We start from the raw sequence: 25,471 nt of genomic DNA on the forward strand, positions 1-25,471 counted from the left end.
TATGGGCTTGGGAGCGATTTCCAACAATGGGTCCACAGCTACAACATGTTAATGACGCTCAGTTGGTTGGACGAGCCTACAATTCTCGGTATGTTGTTTTAATTCAATTTAATTTTTATATCACTGATCTAGTTAATTTAAATTATAAATTATCAATTTAAAAATTTAGGTGGAGAGACAAATTTTGTGTGACTAGGATAGCCACACATGTAGTCAACCAGATAGATGTTTGATCTGCTTCAACCTGAATAGGTACATTACACTAAACCTAATTGATTATTTTATACACATTTTTATTGTATTTGTCTTTAATATTCTTTAATATAATATTTTATGTTTCAGGTTATTTGGGAGCCGTACAAAATTATTATGCATACTTTGCCTAATTTTTGTACGAATGGTCAAAACATATGGCAGACGATGAGTCCTCTCATATGTTTTCACATTGGAGAGTGGCATCTTCCTGACAAGGTGATGAGACAATTCGGTTTTCAGCAGAATGTCCCATCGCCTTGTAATACGGAACCCGTACTGCATGATATTGATCTAAGAACTGGAGATTGGTCCGAAAAAGTTGCACATTTGGTAGTGCGATAGCACTATCGTACAAGGTTTATTGCAGTAGGGGTTTCTCTTGAACAGTTTGACACAAATGTCACTCCAGAATATATTCATTGGTATAATAATATCACAAGGCGCTATGTCACTCGTCCGGGAGCAGCTGTGGGTCATCTCGTAAATGAATATTATCTAATTATTTTTAATTTAAATTTATTTTAAATATTGTCTAATTGTTTTACAATTCACAGAGATTGAACAACCGTAGACTCCGTGAGGTTGCGAATGATTCGAACCAGGTTCTTGCTATATGTAGTGATAACCAAAGCTATATAGAGGAAATTCATTATACGTATGATATACCTATTGTTCCTCCATCAGCTCCTAGACGTAGAGAACCTGTTCGGGAAGAGGATGAGTTTGATGAGGTTGCACATAATGTGGAAGAGTTGCCCCCTATAATGCAAACGTAGAGTCAAACTGATTAATCTGATGATGATGATGCCAACATTTGGTTCAGGACATTATGACTCAGAGGCTGGTCCTTCGTCTTCATACGTGCATGGACATGGTCGGGGTCGTGGAGAGCATAATGAATATTTATATTATGAAGCGCATGCAGAGGTAACAGAGCAACATCAAGAAGAACCCGAGCAACCTCAAGTTCGAAGTCGACGACGAAAACCAGCTCGAAATCGACGACGTCCGCCTTATGGGACACATTGGTTTTTGTAATTATTTTTATATAAATGAGATATTTAATTTACATTTTTTTAATTTTTATGAGATATTATTTTTTTAATTTATTCTTTTTATATATTATGAATAGTAATTATTTTGATATAGAAGCTTTTAAATGTCACTTACATAAATAATAACATCAGATAGTCTAAATCTAAAAGTTAGGTAAAAAAAACTTCAATATTCAAATTTACATATTTTAGATAATAATTTGGGGACATAATAAATCAAACCAACACTCAAAACCTTCACATGCAAGTCTATAAATAAGATTGTATTATTGATATAAAGAATATAAATTTTAATCACAGTAGTGAGGTCAATAGTTTAAAAGATTTTACAATAATGATCTTGGATTCCTTTTGTACATTTGATACCAAGATTTTGATGGAGTTTTTTTTTTCTTTTTTTTTTTTAAATTATAAATAATAAAAAAAATATTTTTAGAAATTGCTTTTATAAAATGGAAAATTAAAAAAAAAGAAAAAGAAAAAAGAAAAGAAGAAAGAAAGAAGGTGGAATGTGTAATAATTAAAAAAAGAAAAAAAAGAGAAATTTGTACGGATATCTCGCTCTCGCTCAAAATCTCGATCTCGCTCTCTCAAACTCTCGGGCTCTCAAAATCTAGGTCTTTCTCTTACTCTTCCCTCTTTCGTTCTCTCCCAACACAAAATTATTTTTAACACATCAAATAATTATGAGTGTTATGAGGAAGGTTTTTCGTTCTCTCCACATCAAATAATTATGAGGAAGGTCTCCAGAATGATAATTAAACAGACTCAATAATAATGTTAGGGCAAGGTCGAGGGTTCGAATTTCGACGTGCAAATATAAAGGGAAAGGAGAAGGTCGAGGGTTCAAAATTTGACCCATCTAGGTCGAATTTTCAACCCTCGACTTATTAAAAAGAAAAAAACAACAATATTTTTACAAATAGTTTGAAAACAACAATATTTTCCTAAATAGTTTCTAAAAGGACAATATTCTTTTAATTTTTCCTCTCTCTTATACTATAATTCTATATAAATTCAATTTATTTGGATTTTCGAATCTCATTCAAATATATCTCTATTATACAGTTTGGATTATAGATCATATCTATAATTAACCATATTCTATAATATATCAGAATACACTATATATTAATCATATTAATATGAAATTCCTTTAAGTAATTTAAACAATTCAAATCATTCCTCACTACTATTCTTAGCTAGCTAACGAGGGGACCTTATAAACTTATGAATTAGAAGCTCCAATGATATGAGATTAATTAGTTAAACTCTTTAATAAAATTAATCAATATTCATAACTACCAGTTACTCCATTAAAGACCGTAGCTGCACTTTTAGTGCTATAGACGTATTTCTGTGTCCATGGATATAACCAATCAACAGTGAGTCGACCATTTAGAAATTGCTCATAATTATAGCTGGATCAAAATACTATTTTACCCCTATAGTTATATCTAACTCATTAAGTAACACTAATTCATCTAATGAGCAAAAAGTTTATTGTCCAACTATAAACTAACACCTCTTAGGCCAGTGAGAGGTTGAAGCTTCATTGTTCAAGACTTGAAATCAGTTGTTAAGAGAGCAATTTATCTACTTTCCCTATGATCGCGAATGAGTGAATTCCTTTGTGTGTACGTGTGTTCCCAGCTTCCTACTCGGATAAACCCCCAAAATAGTAGGCTTGTTGAGTTGGCTAACATGGCAACTCTCACCCATATAGATCAAAGGATTTCCCTCATAATTGAAGTTCACAACTCACTCAAGATTAAGGTCAAGTCACCTATGGTCATCTTAGTGAAATATTGGTTTCTTCAAGTAACAGTGTTATAAAGAGAAACCAATCATTTCACTGTCCGGTCTTGTATAAACTCTTTATACAGGATAAACCCACTCACATGTCTTCATATGAACAATATGGTTCATACTGTCTATAACATTTACAATTCATGTAACAATTACAAAGTGGACCGTATCCACAGTGTATGGTATCAAATACAATACAGTAAACTATGACATACAATATACCTAATAAAATCTCCCACTTGCTTGAGATTAGATGACTCATATCTGTAGATCCAAACTTTCCAAGTGATCCTAAAAAACTTTAGCCATGAGAGCCTTTATAAATGGATCAACAACATTGTGCTCCAAGCGATCTTTGTAACGATCTCATCTCCTTGTTGCATAATCTCCCTAATGAGATGATATTTGTGCTCAATATATTTTCCTCGTCTGTGAATTCGAGACTCCTTGGAATTTGCTACAACACCACTATCATCACAATAAAGGGTGATGGGAAAGGTCATGTTTGGAATGACTTCCAAATCCGTCAGGAATTTTCTTAGCTAGACAACTTCCTTATCAGCTTCACAAGCAGCTACATATTCTGCCTCCATAGTGGACTCCGTAATACATCCTTGCTTAATGCTATGCCATACTATAGCCCCTCCATTCAGAGTGAACACTGATCCTGATGTGGATTTCCTAGAATCTTTATCAGTTTAAAAGTCAGATGTTAAAAATTTGATAATCTCACCAAATCTCTAATTGTTTTATATATATATATATATATATATATATATTTCAAATCAATAATAATAATAAAGAACTCAGAAAATTGAAATAAAAAAGCAAAAGAATTAATGAAATGTTGTTTGGTCTTAATTGAGAACTTGAGTAAAGAGAGTGGATATATAGGAATCCATATCTGCCGAATCACTTCCTTTAAGAATCAAATCCTTAGCGCCATACACAAGCATATAGTATCTCGTTCTCCTAAAATACTTGAGAATAGTTTTAACCATTGTAAAGTGACAAATCTTGAATTGGATTGATATATGTTGGCCACTCCTACTGCATGGCAGATGTCGGACCTAGTATGCAAAATGACATACATAAGGCTACCTACTGTAGATGCATAGGGAATTTGCCTCATTTCCTTAACTTCTTGAGACATCTTAGGACATTGTTTCTTAGACAAAATAATTCCATCTCTAAAAGGTAATAAACCTTTCTTGGAATTCTGAATCGAATATATGACAAGCATTTTGTCAATATACGATGCTTGAGACAAGGCTAATGCTTTGTTCTTAAATTCCCTAATAATTTGGATCCCTAGAACGATCTGTCTTCACGAATATTTCATTTGGAACTGAGCAGCTAGCCATATCTTAATTTTAGTCAGAAAACCTACATCATTCCTAATGAGTAGGATATCCATATACAAGAATAGAAAAGCTACTGAACTATTGGTGATCTTCTTATAAACACAAGATTTATCAACATTTTGATCAAAACCATGAAATTTGACCGCAACGTCAAACCTTATATTCTAAGATCATGATGCTTGCAATCCATAAATGGACCGATTTAGCTTGCAAACCTTTGCTCTTGACCTTGTTCAATGAATTCTTTTGGCTAAGACATGTAGATTATCAATACTTCGTTTTTCATCTCGATCATTAATAACACTTGTAAAACTTGTGACGCGGACTTACAGACTCGATATTGAATTAAATGCCCAAAAACAATGGGCCCTTACATGACCAAATCAAGTAAAACGAGTCTATATGCCAAATACTGAAAACATCTATTAAGGAAAAAACACCCAAATGAAATTTACAATAATCATCTCATGAAAACAATATAGAAATCCACCCACCATTTTCTCTAATTTTTGTTTCTAAAAACCAAAAATCAAAGTTGCAAGAATTGAGCTCTGATACCAATTGAAGGGAATCAGATTCTTGCAGAAGCGTGTGATCGCCGTGCAATTTGAAAATCGATTTTATAAAACATAAATTCAGTGAACTAAATAACACAAACATAAAACAAACATTAAATAAACCTAACAATGCTTCTAATGAGGAAGAAAAAGAAGAAGAGAACTTACCCTTGAAGATTCTCCTTATTCACGTTTTGCCCTCCTTTTGATCACGAAGAAACTTGAACCTCTCAATGCATATGAACACCACCGCAAGAGTTTCCCCATTATGCTCTAGGATTCCAAGGAGCTATATGTGTGGGCTCTAACACATTGGAAGAGGGAATGAACGTTGAGGGAATGTTCTTGAGAGAGTAGAATACAAAGAGTAGAGAGAATATAAGAATGGAGGCTACGTTAAATTTCACAAAATAAAACCTTTACCCTAAATAAGTTATAATGGTATTTATAGGGAGTAGGTAACCCTCTCTCCAAGTTTTCAGCTCTCAATCATTTGTTACTTGATTAATTAATTTTTAATTAATAAATTAACATATAAATTAAATAATTATATAATAAATCATATTTAATATAGAGTTAAATAATTAACATATAAATATCACATATTTATATGGATACATATCTCTTATAATATAATTCTATATAAGTCCAATTTATATAAATTTAATACTCAAATCCCATTCAAATATATCTCTCTTACATAGTATGGATTATAAATCATATTTATAATTAACCATATTCTATAATATAGCAGAATACACTATATATTAATTATATTAATATAAAATTCCTATAAGTAATTTGAACAATTCAAATCATTCCTTATTACTATCCTTAGCGAGCTAACGAGGGGACCTTATAGACCTACAAATTAGAAGCTCGAATGATATAAGATTATTTAATTAAACTCTTTAATAAAACTAATCAATATTCATTAACTACCGGTCACTTCACTAATGGCCGATAGTTGCATTATTCGCACCATAGATGTATTTCTATGTCCATGGATATAACTAATTAACAGTGAGTCGACATTTCACAAATTGTTCATAACTACAGCTAGATTGAAACACCATTTTACCCCTATGGTTACATCTAACTCCTTAAGTACCATTGATTCGTCTAATGAACAAACAATTTATAGTCCAACTATAAACTAACACGTCTCGAGCTAGTGAGAGGTTGAGATCTCATTATTTAAGACTCAGAATCAGCTGTTAAGAGAGCAATTTATCTACTTTCCCTATGATCGAAAATGAGTGAATTTCTTCTTGTGTAGGTATTTTTCGAGCTCTCTAATTGGACAAATCTCTAAAATAGTAGGCTTGTTGAGTTGATTAACATGGCCACTCTTACCCATATAGATTAAAGAATTGGTCTCATAAACAGGAGTTCACAACTCACTAGGATTAAGGTTAAGTCACCTATGGTCATCTTAGTGAAATGTAAGTCTCTTCAAGTAACGTTATTATAAAGAAAAGCATAACAAAAGTAGCAGATAACAATCAAAATCTCCAAAACCCACAGAAAAAAGAAGGTGATTGATGAGAGAAGAATTATTAATAGAGATGGATATGGGGTTGGTGGGGTTGAGATGAGGGGAGGAATGTTGGGTTCTTCCATCGGAATAGGGATGATGGCCACGGTGGTGAATAAGTCGATGATAGCGATCGATGGAGAGAGAGGAGAGCCATAGACAAAGAGAGAGGCGACATCGACGAACAGAGAGAAAGTGGTGGACGGAGAGCGCGAGCCACAAAATGAATAAAAATGAGGATGAAGATCGAAAGAAGCAACCCTACTTAAGCGGGTTGGACAGATTTGTGAATCGAGGTTTGGTTTGGTTTGATCCAATGTTTAGTTAGAAACCGAATCGATCAGTCCGAGCTAGTTCGATTCGGTTCATTGGTTTGATTCAGCTTCTTATATCTCTAATTCAGCTTCTTACATCCCTACCCAAAATTAGTTTTATAGGGAGCCAAACTATCATTGAATGCTCTCGACATTTCACTCGACACCAAACTATCACTACACCTATTTAGAAAAAATAGAAAACTATTACCACATAACTAACTACACCTAACTAGAGTTCTTTTCTTTTTTCTTTTTAATTTTTAGTTGATACAATATATAGTAACATGGCTCTATCTCTCTTATGAATCACTATTGACTCTATAAAATATTTTGTTTATTCACATGACATCTTAAATTATGTTTAATTAATTGGATTATGTCTCATGACGATATGGCTCAAAGCAAGTTTACGAGATGAGATCAAATGCAAGCAGTCCAAACTATTGAAATAATTTTAGTTAAACTCAAACTCAATGATTGGGACCAAAGTCAATTAAGTTTAAACCCACAATGTCCATTAAAACTTTACAAATAGAAGAGTTCACCCTTCAAAGGAATGAGGATAAGATTAAGAAGAAGGATCAATTTAAGACTTAAGAATTCAACCTTTTATTGATGTAAAAAAGCATCCGCGTATATTAAAGAAAGCGTTGGAAGAGCATATGCGTACAAAAAGCCTGTCAGCATACATCCATCAATAAACAAACTGTCGATGTGAAATGACTCAGCGTCGGAATAAAGTACTTTTGCGAAAGCCAAATTTGGTCACCTTAAACCTATGCCGAGGCTATAAATTTAGCATCATCATATTAGTCCTACACCGACATCGATATGGTGTGTCAATAATCTAGATAGGCCAACGATCAAACACGGTCAACTTAACCGATATATGTAATTTTTTTTAATGTTGACAAAGTAAGTGTCAAGCTAGCCAATTTTTCTTGTAGTGGTGATTGAAAGGTGTTGGGAATGGCTTTGGGCCAAGGCCTAAAGCAAAAAAAAAAAAAAAAAGAAAAGGAAGTGGGAGAGGAGTTATCTCACGTTGGAAGTTTTAGTAATGTCAAAAAGGTATAAATATAAAGGCATGCTAAGGGGCTTTTGACTTGTGGATGTGGTGGAAATAGAGACTTTACCTACATGTGCGCGTTGTCGTCGTCATTCGGTTGGGTTCAGATAATTGAGCTCGCTTGAAAAAGATCTAATTTTTACTACATTTCCATTTAAAATTTTACCGTTTCTATTAAAATTTTATATTAAACTCAGATCCATATTTATTGAATCTAATTAACTTTTTGCCTGTTGCCCCAGCCGTAGCTCCTCCTTCTTCTTCCTCATATACCTCATATACAGTGCGCTTTTACAGAAAATAGACATTTTTTTTTCCTAATGGATTTTTTTTCCTATGTTTTCTTTTCTACACGTTTCTGAGCATAGTTTTCGACGATCACATTCCTTTCTCTGACAAGTGCACACTTGCGTTGGGAAGTTGTGTTAACTTGATGAGCAACCGACTTTCACGATTTAACACCTGATCACACCAAATTATGCTTTCAAGGCAGTGGTTCTTCCACGACACCACAATGTTTGACATTTGGAGCCTATTATTATGTGAAACAATTTTATAAGTTATGCTTGTGTTAAATTACCTATAGTTCTATGTACAAAATTAATCTTTGGATGTTCCTTTTTACATCTCTAATATCAATGTTATATTTTTTTTATTTTTAATATTCCTCTAGGCACAACTCTAGATATTATTATTAACTGATTGATGAGTTTTCATCTCAGCCCTAACTCCTTTCGTGACTTGATTTTGAATTTTCACAACATTGATGCTTACAATAAAATTTCATTCATTCTCTCTCTCAATGACCTGTAATTGTTGCCTTAGTTGTAGATGGCATGAGAAAGCAAATTGTTTCATTAGATATTTCAATTGAATTTAATTGAGAGAGAGATTCAATGTAATAACATACATCATCAGGTGGACCTAACATTTTAAAGAATTTATTTTGAAGTGAATTGAAAAAAAAATTAACTTTTTTTTTCTTTTTTCTTTTAAATTTATTAATTATTAAGGCTTCTTCGTATAAAGTTCAAGAATATACTGGTTTTTCAAACTAATGATAAAAATGGGGTAGATGGAATTTTTTTTTTCAAAAATAGGTTGGAATGAAAAGTATTGACTAAAATATGGTAGTTTTTAGGGGGAAGGATAATCGTGTACCTGGTACATGATTAGATTTTAATCCAGTCAGCACCATATTAGTGCTGGTGGACTGGTTAAAGGCATACTAGAGGACCGGATCCATGATTTGCCTTTATTTTTTGTTTTTTGTTTTTTTTCGATTTTGACTATTTTTTAAAAAAAATTTAACTATCAAATTTCTTTATTACCAAACTTAATTATATATTTAATCTGCAATGAAAGCTTAATTAGTCCGCACCCATATTAAAAATAAAATTTTGACTTAACTAGATAATACATCTCTCTATAAATAAAAAAAATAGATCTCATATATATGGTAGAGTCTTATTTATAAAAAGAGAAATTAGTTCTTTAATTTTAAAATAGAAGTTTATTTTCGCGTGCCTCTAAATTAGCTTCGCCTTGTTTCCGTTGTTGTCTACGATGAATACGTTTTCAATTAGTGTCAGCAATATTGAGTCATCTTGTTTGTTGAACAATATTTTCTACGTTAACCAATGTTTGGTCACACATTGAACTCAACTCTGGTAAGTTGTGCTATACTGAATATTGTTGTACATCTTCGATAAAATTATTCTGCACGATGAAAAAATTAATATTAAATAATATTCATATCATATATTTGGGAAATGTAAGATTATACATCTCTTACAACGTAGTACTAGTAAGCGTCATCAGGTGTGATAAATCACCTCGTGATTGAATCGTACCAAGAAAAATAATCATTTGATACAATTGGTCCATTTGTTATTTCTCCCTGTGCACAAAGATCATGATGTGCACGCCAGTAGGATATATATTCTATATGAATTCAACACCAGTCCTGGTTGTGCTTACGTCTCAAATCAATATGGTGTAGTGTTGGGAGTGTATAGCAGAACGAAGGTACCATTTGTTGCAACCAAACTGTCTCAATACACGATTTGGATGATGTCACTCTACTATATGGAAGCATAAAGAGGGCTAACGATCAACCAGATGTCTTGACCATCACGATAGTAATCAGGTAGTGATGACCAAATATCTTGTGTGTATGGTGTCTAATTAATCTGATAAAAAAAAGAAGATAAATTATACATCCAAAAAATTTTAAATATTCATTTATATATACATTTGTTACCTAATTATGCATAAGTCTATCAAATATTTGTCGGTATACTAGGAACATATTTGCCAACTATTAAGAGGCAGCTAATACACCACTCCATCTAAAATTATAAAAAAATACAATTAATTTATATTTTTACATAAAATGATAAGGAATAAATATTTAAATGAAATAATACCTAGAACTGAGTGGAAAATAACATGGGGCATGTAACTGGACTTGTGGTGCTATAATTTTAAATCTAACATAAGCCCATACCTATAGTAGTATCAGTGGTCCCACTATTTCCAACGCTTGTGCAGTAGTAGCCTGACAAAGTTTTCTATAAAGCCATGTAAGACAGGCACCACCCCACGAGTACGTACCAACATGCTCAAAATTAGACAGTAGAAGGAGAAACATAAGATGTAACAGAGTGTTCGACTTGCCAGCAAACAAAAATCCTCCAATAAGCTGCATAATGTATGCTCGTGCATATTTATGTACGCTGATGTCGTTGGCATTGAGAGGAAATTCTAGAAATTGGGATACTAACCATGGGATACTCAATCTTGAGCCTTTCAGATCATTTAGTAGAATGCCCAAGAGCTCGTCACAAACAGTTTTCCAATCATATTATAATGAACATGTTAATGGTTCTCCGTCCACTCATAACCCAAATTGAATAGCAACATCCTGCAACGTAATTGTAGATTCCCCACAAGGTAGGTGAAATGTGGGGTTTTTGGTCTTCAACATTCTACTAAACCAGTAATGAGGTGCTAATCAAGTTGGATAAATCCGAACTGTACAACCCCAAGAAAAGCAGCCTGTTCAATGTAAGGAGTAATACGTGGATCAAATGGGATAGTATGTTGTGTAGATGCCTCCCTTCTCCGTCAACCCAAAACTACGATTCAAGAACTATCCTATATCGATTGAGAACGATGGGTATTTTGTTGATAGTTGCACAAGATTAGAAAGACCGGGATCCATTACCTAAGAAGTTTAAATTACATTACATAACAAAATTTATTTCCTAAGAATTAGATCTCTTCCGACCGCGAGCATCTGTTCAACGGCGTGCCTCCTAAGTCGACTCAACTTTCTTCAGTCATCTGGGCCACGAAGCAGTCGCTGCCACTCGATTCACGAGATTAGCCGCGTCTATGATTGTCGAACCCTGACGGTATCGCTTGCCAACCTGGTCTCCGTGGATTGTAGGTCGTCGCCTAGAGTCTCGAGATTCCACAGTCACTCGCGCCTAAATCTGAAGATTCATAACCCGACGCCCAGGTCGCTCGCCGTCAGTCACGCAAGGGTGCTTCGAATTCGTCGTTTCTCGTCGTTTGTGCTGCCAACAGTAAGTGTTGTCGGAACTTGTGGATTTGGGGTAAGATTGTGCCATTTTTTTTTTAATTGGATTTATTGGCCAATGGTATTCTACTTCAATCTATTGACACATATTTGTTTGGGTTTTAAAAATCAAGTTTTGGAGAAGCTTTGAAGTTAAAAGTGTGCTGTCAAGAGGATTTGGTTGTGGTTTCGACAAGCTTTTGGGGTAAGATTATTAGGAATTATTTGGTTAATTTTATTATTGGAACTAAGCTCTTTTATTAATTGCAATTTGGATTATGCTTAGGCCTAATTCAAGATCCATCTAAGCTAGGAGGAAGATTAATTTGCTTGTCGCTTAGACATAATTTTGACTTTGAGGTAAGTAATCTTACCACTGGAACTGCCCACGGGCCAGGATTTAGTTGTATGCAGCATGGTGAGTGTATATTATGGTAAATTATTAGCATGTTGATTGATAGTATGACCTGAATCAAAGTATGTTCTGACACGAGTTCTGAATTGTTTAAATACACACCTAAGCATTTGATCGATAATATATGATGGTATGTGTTTTCATATGTCGACGTCTGATCTGCTGGTGTTGAGGCATACTTGTAGAATTATGATGTAAGGTTTACATGAATGTTGTATAATATGTTGTTAAGGATTATGTGTATGTGATGGAGCCATAATACCAAGGATTTCATGTATGTTTTAGAATGGTACGGTGTTGATTCTTTGAACGTTGAGACTGTGTGAATATCCTTATTGATTAGTTAGATGCTCACCAGTTTTGTGTTTCCTTCAGGATTCACCAGTTTGTGTTTCCTTCGGGATTCACCAATTTTGTGTTTCCTTCGGGATTCACCAGTTTTGTGTTTCCTTCGAGATTCACCAGTTTCGTGTTTCCTTCGGGATTCAGTCTCTTGTCTTTCCTTCGGGATTTACCAGTTTTGTGGGCATACTTAACTACAATAAAATAGGACTCAGTCTCTTGTCTGTTTCATGTGTTTATGTGCCATAGGTGGGTATCTAGAGGACATAGATGCCTAGCCTGATCCCAGTGGTGGGGTTACTTATTGAGTATTTCATATTCATCCTTTCTTATGTTGATGTTTTAGAAAAAGGTAAAGATGCACCGGCGATGGCGCAGTGGAATTCGTGATCATGTCATTGGGACTAGATTTTTTTCGCTTCCGCACCTTGAAATTTGAGTCCTTACTTTCCTCTTAATATTTAGTTTTACTGTTTAAAATTTATTACTAAGGATTATTTCTTTTATATACTTTTGTTAGTCTTTAAGAATTTTGGGTACCCTATAATTTGTTTTAACAATTGCATTTAATAAATATCTTTTGAACTTCTCTTGTTTAATTAGCATTTATTTTAAATAACTGAACGTCGTTTTAAATTCTGTGCATGCATTTATTTTAGTAACGGCCTTACCTAAGTCTTAGGGGGTCGGGTCGTTACATTATGAAAATTTGACACTAAAAAATCCACTAACTCAAACGATCATATAGATTTTGTTATGTGATCGTATAGAGTTTGCTACACGATCATGTAACATTTGCTAAACGATCACATAGCTAATACTACGTGATCATGTAGAGTTTGCTACATGATCATGTTGCATTGGCTGTATGATCGCATAGACGCTCACTTGGTGGAGATCGCGCGGTATATGATACTCGATGAATCCTTTCCTGCTAAACAATCGTGCAGACTATCATGCTAATCGCATAGTCATTAGCTACATGATCTTGCAATATTTGATACTCGACGCATATGGATGTTTACTACACTATCGCGTAGACTTTCATTACTCCACTAAAGACCCACGACTACACTATTCGTATTATAGATATATTTATGTGTCTATGGATATAACCAATCAATAGTAAGTAAACCCTTCAAGAATCGCTCGTAACTACAACTGGGTTAAACTATCGTTTTACCTCTATAGTTACATCTAACTTCTTAAATACCACTAAACCCTCAATGAACAAACAATTTATAGTCCAACTATAAATTAATCCCTCTCGGACCAATGAGAGGATGAGGCCTCAATGTTCAAGACCCGAAGTTAGCTTTTAAGTGAATAATTCATTTACTTATTCTAAAGACGGGAAGTAGTGAATTCCATTTTGTGTAGCTATATTCCCAGCTTCCTATTCGAAAAAATCCCCAAAATGGTAGGATTATTGAGTCGACGAACCTGGCCACTCTCCACCATACAGATCAAAGGATCGCTCTCATAAATAGAAGTTCATAACTCATTCAGGATAAAGGTTGAGTCACCTATGATCATTCTATGAAATATTAATCTCTTCAATTAACAACATTATAAAGAGAGATTAATCATTTCACAGTTCGTTCTTATACAAACTCTTTATATAAGATACCCTTACTCGGATGTCTCCACATGTACGATTATGATCAGATCGTTTGTAACACTTTACAACTCTTGTAACAATTATAAAGTGAGTCGTATCTGTAGTGTCATTAAGATAAGACATCCAACCTTATCCGTATACTACAGACCATTTAGGTTATTACTTAAATATGATCCACTTGTATGTTAACCATATACATGTTTAAGTTAAAAAAAAATAATAATAACCTTTGATCTTAATTCATTGGATTAAGTTAATGAAATCTAAATGTCGAATAAAATAACACCTTATTTTATTAAATAAATAATTCACATATAAAATTTACAAACTACGAGAACAACAAGATTTAGGGCACCAACCCCAACATTTGAAATGTCTCATTTTGAATATTCTTTTAATGATTTAGTCACAAAATAGGATATTGGGTTAGAAAGTTTTTTGGAATTTCCAAGCTTGTTATGTTCTTCTCCCTTGCAAATTGTACATCGAACTTTTTGGTTAGCCTCTCTCCAATCCATTTCATTATGAATACGCATACTTTTTGGGTGACTCTGTTCGCTTAGTAAGTCTACATTTAGACGAACTTCTGTAAATGATAATTTTGGCCAATAATCTGGGTGTTGTATTGGATGGAAGCGACCTTCATAACATCGCTTGAAATGGGACAATTTGTTACGTTCATCAATAAGAGGTATGTATGTCAAACACATATAATTACAAACTGCAATTAGATGAGGACATGGAATCTTGAATGACTACCACTTATTACAAGAACAAGTTCCTTCTTTGAAGCTCACAACTTGTATGCGTTGGTTTTTATAGGAGAAATCATACTTATGCCAGTTTGTACTTCAAAAATTTGAGTTTCTCTATCAATAGATGTCACTGCGTGCATAGATGCTCATTTTCCCCTACTTCTTAAGCTTTCTTATGGTATATTCTGTATACATGTCCCCACGATCGAGTGCTTCGCTTATCTCTTTTCTTCTAGAATGTTAGCCTAACCAAAGAAGTAATGGGTAAAATTCTAGCACCTTTGAAAATACCATTCATACATTCAGCTGCATTGCTTGTCATCCACCCATAATGGTACCCATCATCATGTGATTGGGTCCATTTTTTCAAGTCAATATCAGAAAAGTATTCAAGGCATTTAAGGTTCAATTATTTCAACTCTTTCATGCACGAAATGAATTTGCGTCTTTGGTGTTGATTTCATGCCTTAGACACCAAATATTTCAGTTGCCTCGATTTATCGTGTTGAAATTACTATTAACATGACGAAGACAATATCGATGGTATGCACTAGGTTCACTCCAACCAATTTTCTCAATTTTAATTGCAGCAAAAATGGCCATATATGTATCAGAAATCAAGCAAATACCATCTCATTGAATAACATATTCACGCAATGCCCACAAAACCATGACCAACTGGACGAATTTTCACCTTCAACAATAGTAAAAGCAAGGGGAAATATATGCCCGTTTGCATCAATATATACGATGGTCAATAATTTTTCCCTATACTTTCCGTAGAGATAAGTTCTATCAATCTGGATTAATAGTTTACAATATTTGAACCCTTCTCTTGCAGGACCGAAGGACCAGAAAACTTGATAAAAATAGTTGTACCTGACACATCAGACGGAAGGAAATAGGAATCTGATTGTGTTCCTGGATTGTAATGAACAACAACACTCAACCAATATGGAAGCTCTGAATATGATTTCTCCCGATCACCAAACACAACAATCAATGCTTTTATCTTAAATTACCACACCCGTCTATAATTAACATTATACCCATATTATTTTTTAATTGCTTCTTGAAGCAGGGCCACAGGTACCGCAAGATCAGCTCTAACCATATTTTGGATTTCGATACTAAAAGTTTTTGAATCAAGCTGTGAATGATTTTGTGTTAATTCTAAATACAAATATGATTGCTCTTCTTCAAGTCTGGTGATTTCAAACATCCCATGATTTTATGCCGACATGCCCATAACCTTCAATCACAACCATCCTATGCCGACATGCCCACAACCTTCAATCACAACCATCCTTCCCCTTTTTGCATCCCACATACCAAATATCTTGATTTGATTCTACTACTATAATCTCGTAGTATTCTGTCGCGCAATATTTTTTTATAGCAAGTCGTATATCATTTTTAGTATCAAATAACATTCCTTTTTGTATTAAACTAGAATTATCTACACATCTAATCTTTTCCTCCAATGTTGACCCTTGTTCAAATTTTGAATTAATAATTTCACAATTTATTTGTGTGAACATATCTGACGGTACCAACTCAAGATCAGGTTCCTCACTTCTAACGTTTCCAAATAATTCATCAAGTTCAACATCTATATCAATGTCTTCGTCATTTCCAGGTTCAAGAATGACTAAATTTTTAGAACTATTATAGTTGACAAAAAATATGTAATACAAAAAAAAAAGTTTGTTTCTTCTTGTTAAAAAATACAAATATTTTTTAAAATTTATTAAAATAATGTTATTTTAATAATTATTAACAAAAATAGAGTTAGGTTGAAACTATTGTAAAAAATGGGTTTCTAAATCATATACCGGGTACACGATTACCAGTCCAAACATTCCAAATATTTTCTTAAATCAGCCTAAATTCAAATGAAAAATCCAAGTTATGATACAACAAAAAATAGAAAATAGTAGATATTAAACTACAGAAATCAATCCAAAAAATAGCAAAAAAAAAAAAAAAAAAAAAAATCAGTCCAAAAAATCTAAAAAAATCGGCAGTCCAAGTTTTGATATTCAACTACAAAAAAAGTAATCAGCTCAAATCTGAGATCTATGGAGTATACATTTAAAATAGCCCAAATAAAAACAAAATAATAGATATATGAACCATACACTTAAATGAGCCCAAACAAAAACAAAGTGGTACATGTATGGAAGAAATCTCTATATTTTATGAACAAAATCATATATTGGAAAAAAATAAATAAGAAAAACTTTACCTAAGGCGGATGGTAGATCGACGAGAAGAAGGATGGCAGGTGGTAGATCGGCTCATGGTGGCAGCAGCAAAAAGATCGAAGACGGCGACAATTGATTGGACGGCGACAGAGTAGGCGACCGGTGACTGTGAGAGAGGAAGAAGGTTCAAAAGCTTCGGATGGGAGGAAAGGGAAAGGGTCGTTGGGTTTATGGGACCACTAAGTCGTGTACTCGACTTAGGATAATCGTGGACCTCGTCCACGATTACCTGGTCAATGTTGCATGACTGCAATGGAACATAAAGAACAACATGCACAACAGAAGCAAGGATCGATAACAATCTTATTACATAAAACTAAGAATAAGCATGCATAAAGGGTTGAAAAATACAACCTTTGTAGAATCCACCGCAATCTTCCTCTCCGTGCTCGATTGACACCACCAACGGTAAATCTCACTATTTTTCGGTTGAAGAACACGGTGGTGGGACCGTTTTGTTAGTGAAGACAAGGGAATTTCACTCTAGAAAAGTGGAGAGTGAAGAGATTTTATTGGAAGAGTCAAGTGAAGAGTCAAAGATGCATTAGTTTTTTCACATTTCAAAAAACAAACTATTTAAAGACAAATTACATGCACAATCCTATTTTACACGTCTTCTACCTCAAAATCCACTAGCATGTAATCATTAGATGTCAAGCTTTAGAAGTGCCACTTCAAAGTCCACTTAGTTAGTGGGAAAATTCAATAATTGGGTTTTTCTACTAACTAATTTTAATATAAATAAAACAAACTTTTATGAAAAACAGTTTCATAATTTAGAGAATATTTAAAAATAAATTTAATATCACATATTAAATTATTTTTGACACCTAACTTTGATTAATCATATTAATCAAGTTTAAAAAATAGTTTCATGCTAATGTTCAAGAATACTCTAAAAAATAATTAATAAATTAATTATTTAATTGTAAATTATAACTTATATAAAATATAATTTTCCTCAATGCCCAAATTTGAACATTTCAAATTCTTACTTCACCTAGTTTTTCGATTTTGTTCGTAGTGAGCTTGTTAGAAGAGCCGATGGACCTACAGATCATGGGCTCCAACAATCCGAGACTAACCGGTCAAACTCTTTGACCTAGTTAATCAATATTTGTTAACTAATAAGACTGTCCACTATAACCTGTAGTTGCACTCCCCTCACTGTAGATATATTATGTGTCCATTTGATATAACCATGATAAGTAAGTCAATCTTTCATAAGTTATTCGTAATAACAGCTCAGTCGAAAGCTGTTTTACCCCCAAGATTACATCTTACTCCTTAAGTCCCACTGATCCTCTAATGAACAATTGGTTTGTGATCCAATCACTAAACTGAGTCCCCCTCGAGCCAATGAGAGGGTGGGGCCCCTTGTTCAAGACCTGGAGTTAGCATTTAAGGGAACAACCTTTCTCTATCCCTAAAAGCGGGTAGAAATGAATTTCGTTTTGCATCCCATGTCCTCAGCTATTTGTCCAGTCTTACCCTTGAAATGGGAGGCTTATTGAGTCGGCGTTGTTGAACCAACCCTCACCTATGAAAATCTAAAGGTAATCCTGAATAAACAAGAGTTCATAGTTAGCTCAAGATTAAGGTCAAGTTACCTATGTCATCACTTCGAAATACCCAGTCTTAAAAAGTAAACAACATTATAAAGTAAAAGTGACTTAATTCTTGGTTTGATCATATACAAACTCATTGCATAGGACGCCCCCGCTCCTCATATCAATACATAAACGAATCCTGATCACTTCGTTTGTAGCATTTACAACAATTTGTAACAAGTACAGAGTGGGCCGCATCCGATAATGTTACCAAAATAAGGTACCCAGCCTTATTCGTATACTATTGTAACAACCCAACTTTTTAAGACAACTAGTAGAGTCGTTACTACATGCATGCATAAATGTTTACGTTGAAAACAAGAAAATTTGGACTGCCTTATAAAAAAAAGTGAAAATGTTGAATTTATTCCTACTCAATATTCCAATTCATTTGAAACGGGGTATCCCTTAAAGCATAAATTTTAGGAAATAAAAAAAATATTAACTAAAAAGAAAATATCCAGCACCTAGACTCAGTCAAGATAAAAAAAAAAAAAAAAAAACTCATGAAAAGAAACTGTAAAGCATGAGGAGAAATATTAAATCAAATACGGAAGCGTTTCCTACCGTTGGCCCTGTCATGGATTCCTCTTGTCAGTCGCCCGGGTGTCCTTGCCCTTACTTGAAAAACATGTAGACATAAAGGATAACTATAAAATACTCAGTAAGTGATTCCATTATCGAGAATAGGCAGTGCATTCACATGCAATGAATGTCTGAGGTTAGTGGAACATGCATGATGAAACTGTTCCTGCATGGCTAACTAAAGGGATAACCTTACTCGCATCAACTCGCATTTCTAGTGGCCTGGGACACACTGTTAATCATGGAAAAGAAACATATCGTGAGCCTGTCAGTTCACGAATGTCTAGGGCCTAAAGGCTCACCGTCAAACATGAAAAAGTAACATAAACGTGAACCCGTTTATTCACGTATGTCTAGTGGCCCGAAGGCACACCGTCAAACATGAAATTGGACCCATTGGTCCCCTATAAATAAACATGCATCGAGATGAGACGACATATCACCCCTACTAGTCTAATCATACAACATATAAATAAATTTCATGAGTAGTCCCATAGCTCATAACATAACATAGCATACAAGCTTAGACATGCTCAAACTCCTCAAATAAAGAAACATTCATGCAACAAGAACGTATCACAAATTCCAAGACTTAACTTCTAGATTCCAATTAGTAACTTGATAAATCTAAATTAGGGTGCTTGACACGGAAGCATTGGTAACAGATTCACTTAGCTCAAATTAAGTCAAAGAAAGTTATCTCGATAACCAACTCCAACAATTTACTTGAACTAAAACCAATGAAAGGATCGAATAATCTTTAATCCTGCTAGAAAGCACGCCACTGATCTCCAAACCTCGAATCTAACCTCAAAGATTGAATTTGAAAACAATCAATAAACCATAACCTCGATGCACATTCTATATTAATAATTAAGCCGATACTTAGTGGGTAACTAAAAATTATCCATAGAAAAACTCAAAACCTACCTAAATCTTGTTGAAAGCGGTCTCAGATCAAGTGGACAACACCTCAACTCCTCTCAAAACGACAACACCCCAACTCCTCTCAAAACTTGCATCTAAAAATCAAAATAATGTAAATAAAACCAGCTTCAACACGAACTTAATGGGTATTCAACATCTATTCAAGAAAAACAACAAAACCCAAATATCTTTACCAAAAGCTCAAGATTATGACAAAGTCACGATTGGAGAACTTGACAGCAAGACTAGCAGAAATCGCGAGTGACGACAACTGGCAAGGCCGGTGGTCCCTGCGATAGCGAACGACGAGGCTGGTGACAAGAAAATCCACACCAGCTTCAGGTCCGCGAACGGCTTCAGACCATGAACGGTGACCTCTAATCGTAGCTTGGAGCTCGCGCATGTAGAAGACGACCAGCCGAAGTGGCACTAAGCCTCAAAGACCGAACGGAGGACGGAAGTCTGGGTGGTGCTTAGTTCGACGAGCGACAGATGGAGGTCTAGGCGCGCTGAGTTCGATGACGATGAATGGAGGTCTGGGCGGCTAGGGCTTTGGTGCTTGTAGAAAATGAAAACAAGGGGGGAAGGGGGTAGAGAGCTAACGCGTGGAGAGAGAGAGGAAAAAAGGAAAATAAAAGAAAAAAACTTTCCCCTTTTTTCCTTTTTCTTTCTTTAAACCCATGATGAAACTTAACCTATTTAAAGCTACTTACACCTTACCCTTTTCCTAAAAAAAAAAAAAAAAAAGATATCCAAATCCCTTTCGGATTTAGAATCTCAAATCCTTTTTTTTCCCCGGGAAAACTGCTTTAAACCAATTATCACAATTAATCAATTCAATTTAATTATCTTCTCCAAAAAATACAAAAGAACTCGAATGTCCAAATTTAATTAAATTTTCCAAATTAAATTAAAAATCGAAACAGTTTTGAAGGAACTCTACAAAAAGAGAACCCATGAGCGGAAGCAAGATCATTCCAAATTCATTATGACAGACTTAGAAGCATTCACAAACATAGAAACAAGTTATGCATTTCAGAATAAATTACAACATGCGTTCATAAATTAAATACAAAGGAACGAGAAACTTACCTTTGAAGAACTCTTCTTCTGTTTTTCTCTCGCTCTCATGAATTACTGGAACTAGCACCTCTCGCTATTGCTGCAATTGTCTACCCAATTCTCTCGTTATCGCTTAGCACACGGACAGTCTTCTCCACAAATAAGCAGCCTCTCGGACACCACCACTTAGTGACCTTGGTATTCTCGGAGTGAGAATCCAGGAGGTGTGGGCTCTGTTGGATTTGATAGAGAAAAAGAGGAAAAACCAATCGTATTCAACGACCAAGCAAGTGGGAGAAGGAAAGTATCTATTGTATAGACTTATGCTTGAGTTTAGTAAAGGTACACGATCGTTTAGGAAGTTAGGTGAGATCGTTTAGTGAAGCTCACTTAGGCGCGCGACCGTTTAGTAAAACCTTACACGATCGTTTAGTTAACAGTGCATGTACACGATCATTTAGACAAACACTTGAAGTTGTCGTGTAGTCTCTCGTGAGCTAAACGATAGGCTGTGTACTCAAATAAAGCGATGCAATGATTCTTTTCCAAAATGAAACAATTTTCATTTTATCCTTCAATTATGAAAACTAAATACAACCTCCCACTATCATGCACAATTAAGGAGAAACCACCAACAATGATCTCATAATTGTTTTAATCATAAATAAATATAATAATTAACTTATCATATTATATTTATAACCCATAATTTGAAACCATAATCATTTTCTCCTTTACTTGATATAAATCATATTTATATAATTTTCCTCCAATTAATGTATCTCATATATCATGTCAATTATATCAGAACCAGTTTTATCATATCATATATAATCAAACTCCCCCTTGTCAATTTGAACACTTCAAACTGACCCAAAAACTGATTCTCAACTTGAATCTATTTAGCTACCAAGGGGACCTTATGGACTTGTAACTTGAAGCTCCAACGATACGTGAATAGTTGACTAAACTATTTAGCCATGAGATTTACTATCCGTTAACTGTCGGACACTTTACTAAAGACTAACAACTGCATTCTTCTCACCACAGATATATTTTTATGTCCATCGTATATAACCAGTCAACAATATGATAACCCTTCATAGATACTCGTAAGTACAGCTGGGCCAATTTATCATTTTGTCCATGTAATTACATCTAACTCCTTAAGTACCACTAATCCCTCTAATGAACAATATATCATATTCCTACTATGAGTGGACACCTCTCAGGCCATGAAAAGGTGTATAGCGCCACATCGTTCAAGCCATGGAATCATCCTTTAAGGGACCAATCTATCTACTTACCCCTACTTTGGGGAATAAGCGAATTCCATCTTGTGTAGTTGAGATTCCTACTCCCCAATCAGACGAATCCCCAAAGTGGTATGTTTGAGTCGACGATCTGGCCACTCGCGCCCATGCAAATCAAAGGACCGCCCTCAAAGGCAGAAGTTCCTAACTCACTCAGGATTAAGGTCATGTTACCTATGGTCATCCTAGTGAAGTGAAGTCTCTGTCTGAAAAGCATTATATAACGAGACTATACATTTCGTGGTCCAGTCTTATACAAAAACCTTTGTATAGGACACCCCTGCTCGCATGTTTCTACATGAATGATCAGGATCAGACCATCTGTAGCACGTCTTAGCACTTGTAACTATCTATAAAGCGGGCTGCATCCATAGTGTCACCAGGATAAGGTTTCCCTCCTATATCCATATACTACAGACCATTTTGGTCATCACTTAAGACATGATCCATTTGTATGTCTCCACATACATGCTTAAGTTATAACGACAACCAGAGATCTTAGTTTATTGGTTTGTGGTAAAACAAAACATCTCATGTTTCATAGACAACAGTGAAGAAAATATCTCATATTATTACATTACAAGCGTTTGTTCAATACAGGTGTTTACAAACTATAGAACCCAACAAGAGTTTAGGGCATTAACCTCAACAAGTTCGACATAAATCCCAAAATTTCCTTCAATCAAATCCAAAATTCCTCTCTGAACAAATCAATTAGATTGTGTCATCCTTTACAACAATTCGATTTATCCACCGAAATAAAAATATTCGCAATTACCACAAAATATTGAGTTTAAGTGACAAATTAATTTGGAATGTCACAACTATAGACCATTTTGGCTATTTACTGAACTTGATCTACTCTTATATCTCCATATAAAGTTCATGTATTCATTCAATAGTCATGGATCTTTAGTTTATTGGATTTAGTCTTTATAAGTGCAATTCACATATTCAATAGCAGTTTTGTTTAATAAACGTCAATAACATCTTTATTGATAATAGAATATGTTTAACATTACAAACTATGAGTTTAAGGACATACAACCCAATAGACTGTCCATGTAGCAGTTTACGTGTGCTAGGTCACTGCCACTTCATGTGCTTTGAAGGAAGTCGTGTATCGGGTACACGATTTAGGGGCGCAATTGTGTACCTAGTACACGATTTAAAAATCTATTTTTGACAATAGTTTCAACCCAACCCTATTTTTATTAATAATTATTAAAATAACATTATTTAAAAAATTGGCTTCTTTCACTTTTAAAACCAAACAAAACAGACATGTTTTCATTTTTTTTATTTAAAGAATATTCATAAATATCTAATAATAGTAGCATAGACATTGGAATTTGATTAGTGCCATTTCAAGGGACGATAGAGAGATATAGGGAGAAATAGAGAGAGATAGATTATGGAGATTTTCATATTAGGGTTTCCAACTAGCCTACAATGAGAATGAATGCATACTAAAATACTACAAAATCTCTAACAGGCCCAATGGACTTTTGCAAATGAAGTAAACCTAAACTAAATAACATAATGTTAAATACTTTAAAACTATTCAATTGAGCTAAGTCATTTTCGTTGATACCAAAAAATGGATCAACCATAAATTTGTATTACGGAGAATAATAGTCCAAGTGCCTACAAGACAAAAGAAATTGAGCACCAGTGTAGTGTCAAGCCACACATAGTTCGTTGCTCAAGTCAATATCGAGTTTTTGAGTGACTTGACAGTAGAAAATGATGGGATATTTTAGGCATACCTTTGACCAATAACTTTGTCCGTTTATATAGAATAGTAAAGCGTAACTAGTGCTCAAGCCCATAATCCCCATCTTAAATCTTTGAAAGTGTTGAGTTAATACTCGATCATTGGATGGTTACACCATCATTGTAACTAATGCTTAAGTGCACCACCCACTCAATTTCTCAACATTTCCTTTATGGCTCGTCTGTTTAGAATTTAGACGGTTTAAACTCTACCATTCTAAGGTTCGACAGAGGTCTTTTCATGAGTTCTCTAAGTTCCCTCATTTGACTCATATGCTCATTTTAGGCTCCTCATGGGTTCTCTAGGGAAACTAGATGAATTGCTCCGTTAATAGTTGGTTCTAGGTCTTGAACAATGCGACCTCACTCTCTTATTGGCCCGAGAAGGGTTAGTTTATAGTTGGATTATAAACTGTTCTTTCATTAGAGGGATCAGTAGCAGTTAAGGAGTTAGATGTAACTACAGGGGTAAAACGGTAATTTGATCCAACTGTAGTTATGAGAAATTTGTGAAGGGTTGACTTACTATTGATTGGTTATATCCCTAGACACATAAATATATCTACAGGGTGAAGAGTGCAGTTGCTTATCTTCAGTAGAGTGGCCGATAGTTAATGAATATTGATTAATTTATTTAGAGAGCTTAATTAATTAATCTCGTATCATTGAAGCTTCTGATTTGTAGGTCCATAAGATCTCCTTGCTAGCTCATTAAGGTTAAAACAAGTAATAATTGTTTTTGAAATAGTTTGAATTGTTCAAATTATTTAAGGGAATTAAAGACATTAATTATACTAATGTGATTAATATAAAATATAATGTATATTGATACATTGTAGTATATAGTTAGTTATAGATATGATTTATATTTAAAATTATATAATATATGAGAGATAAAATTTTGAATAAAATTTAAATATTATTTATATTATTTAGAAGGATAGGATTCACATACATACTATAGATTATAAGAGAGAGTTGCAATTTAATGTGATTAAGATGCATAATATATGGTTTTTTAATTAATTAGTTAACCATATTACAAAGATTATATATTAATATTATTAAATAATTTCTTAATTCCCCATTATAGGGGAGTTATTTGATGTAGATGTGAGGGAGTTATTGTAACGCCCTCTCCCACCTCTAAGTAATATGTGTTTTGTGAAAACACAGTAGTGTGGATATACACCAGAAACACGTAGATAGAGAAAACTCTCTCAAGCAAAAAAAATTTTCTCATCTTTTCTGT

The 25,471-nt window shown here is 34.2% G+C and overlaps 1 protein-coding gene across 22 annotated transcripts; it reads right to left on the reverse strand.

The window, feature by feature from the left end:
- Positions 1-9,528: 9,528 nt before the first annotated feature.
- LOC120088404 (uncharacterized) lies at positions 9,529-20,742 on the reverse strand. Of its 22 annotated transcripts, none has more exons than XM_039045678.2 (6): positions 20,263-20,734; positions 20,072-20,163; positions 19,124-19,177; positions 17,301-17,429; positions 16,928-17,193; positions 9,696-10,152 (listed from the first exon to the last, which is right to left on the reverse strand). In XM_039045678.2, the coding sequence occupies exons 3-6, from the start codon at positions 19,136-19,138 to the stop codon at positions 10,074-10,076; spliced, it is 489 nt and encodes a 162-aa protein (XP_038901606.1). In that variant the 5' UTR covers positions 19,139-19,177; positions 20,072-20,163; positions 20,263-20,734; the 3' UTR covers positions 9,696-10,073. The 22 variants fall into 22 exon arrangements, 11 of the variants coding, with proteins under 11 accessions (XP_038901606.1, XP_038901605.1, XP_038901600.1 ...); XM_039045677.2 differs by having other exon boundaries at positions 19,124-19,206; XM_039045672.2 differs by having other exon boundaries at positions 19,124-19,373.
- Between the last annotated feature and the right edge of the window lie 4,729 nt (positions 20,743-25,471).

This window comes from Benincasa hispida, chromosome 10, assembly GCF_027475165.1.
Source record: "Benincasa hispida cultivar pf3 chromosome 10, pf3_genome.v1.1, whole genome shotgun sequence".
Taxonomy (NCBI): Eukaryota; Viridiplantae; Streptophyta; class Magnoliopsida; order Cucurbitales; family Cucurbitaceae; genus Benincasa; species Benincasa hispida.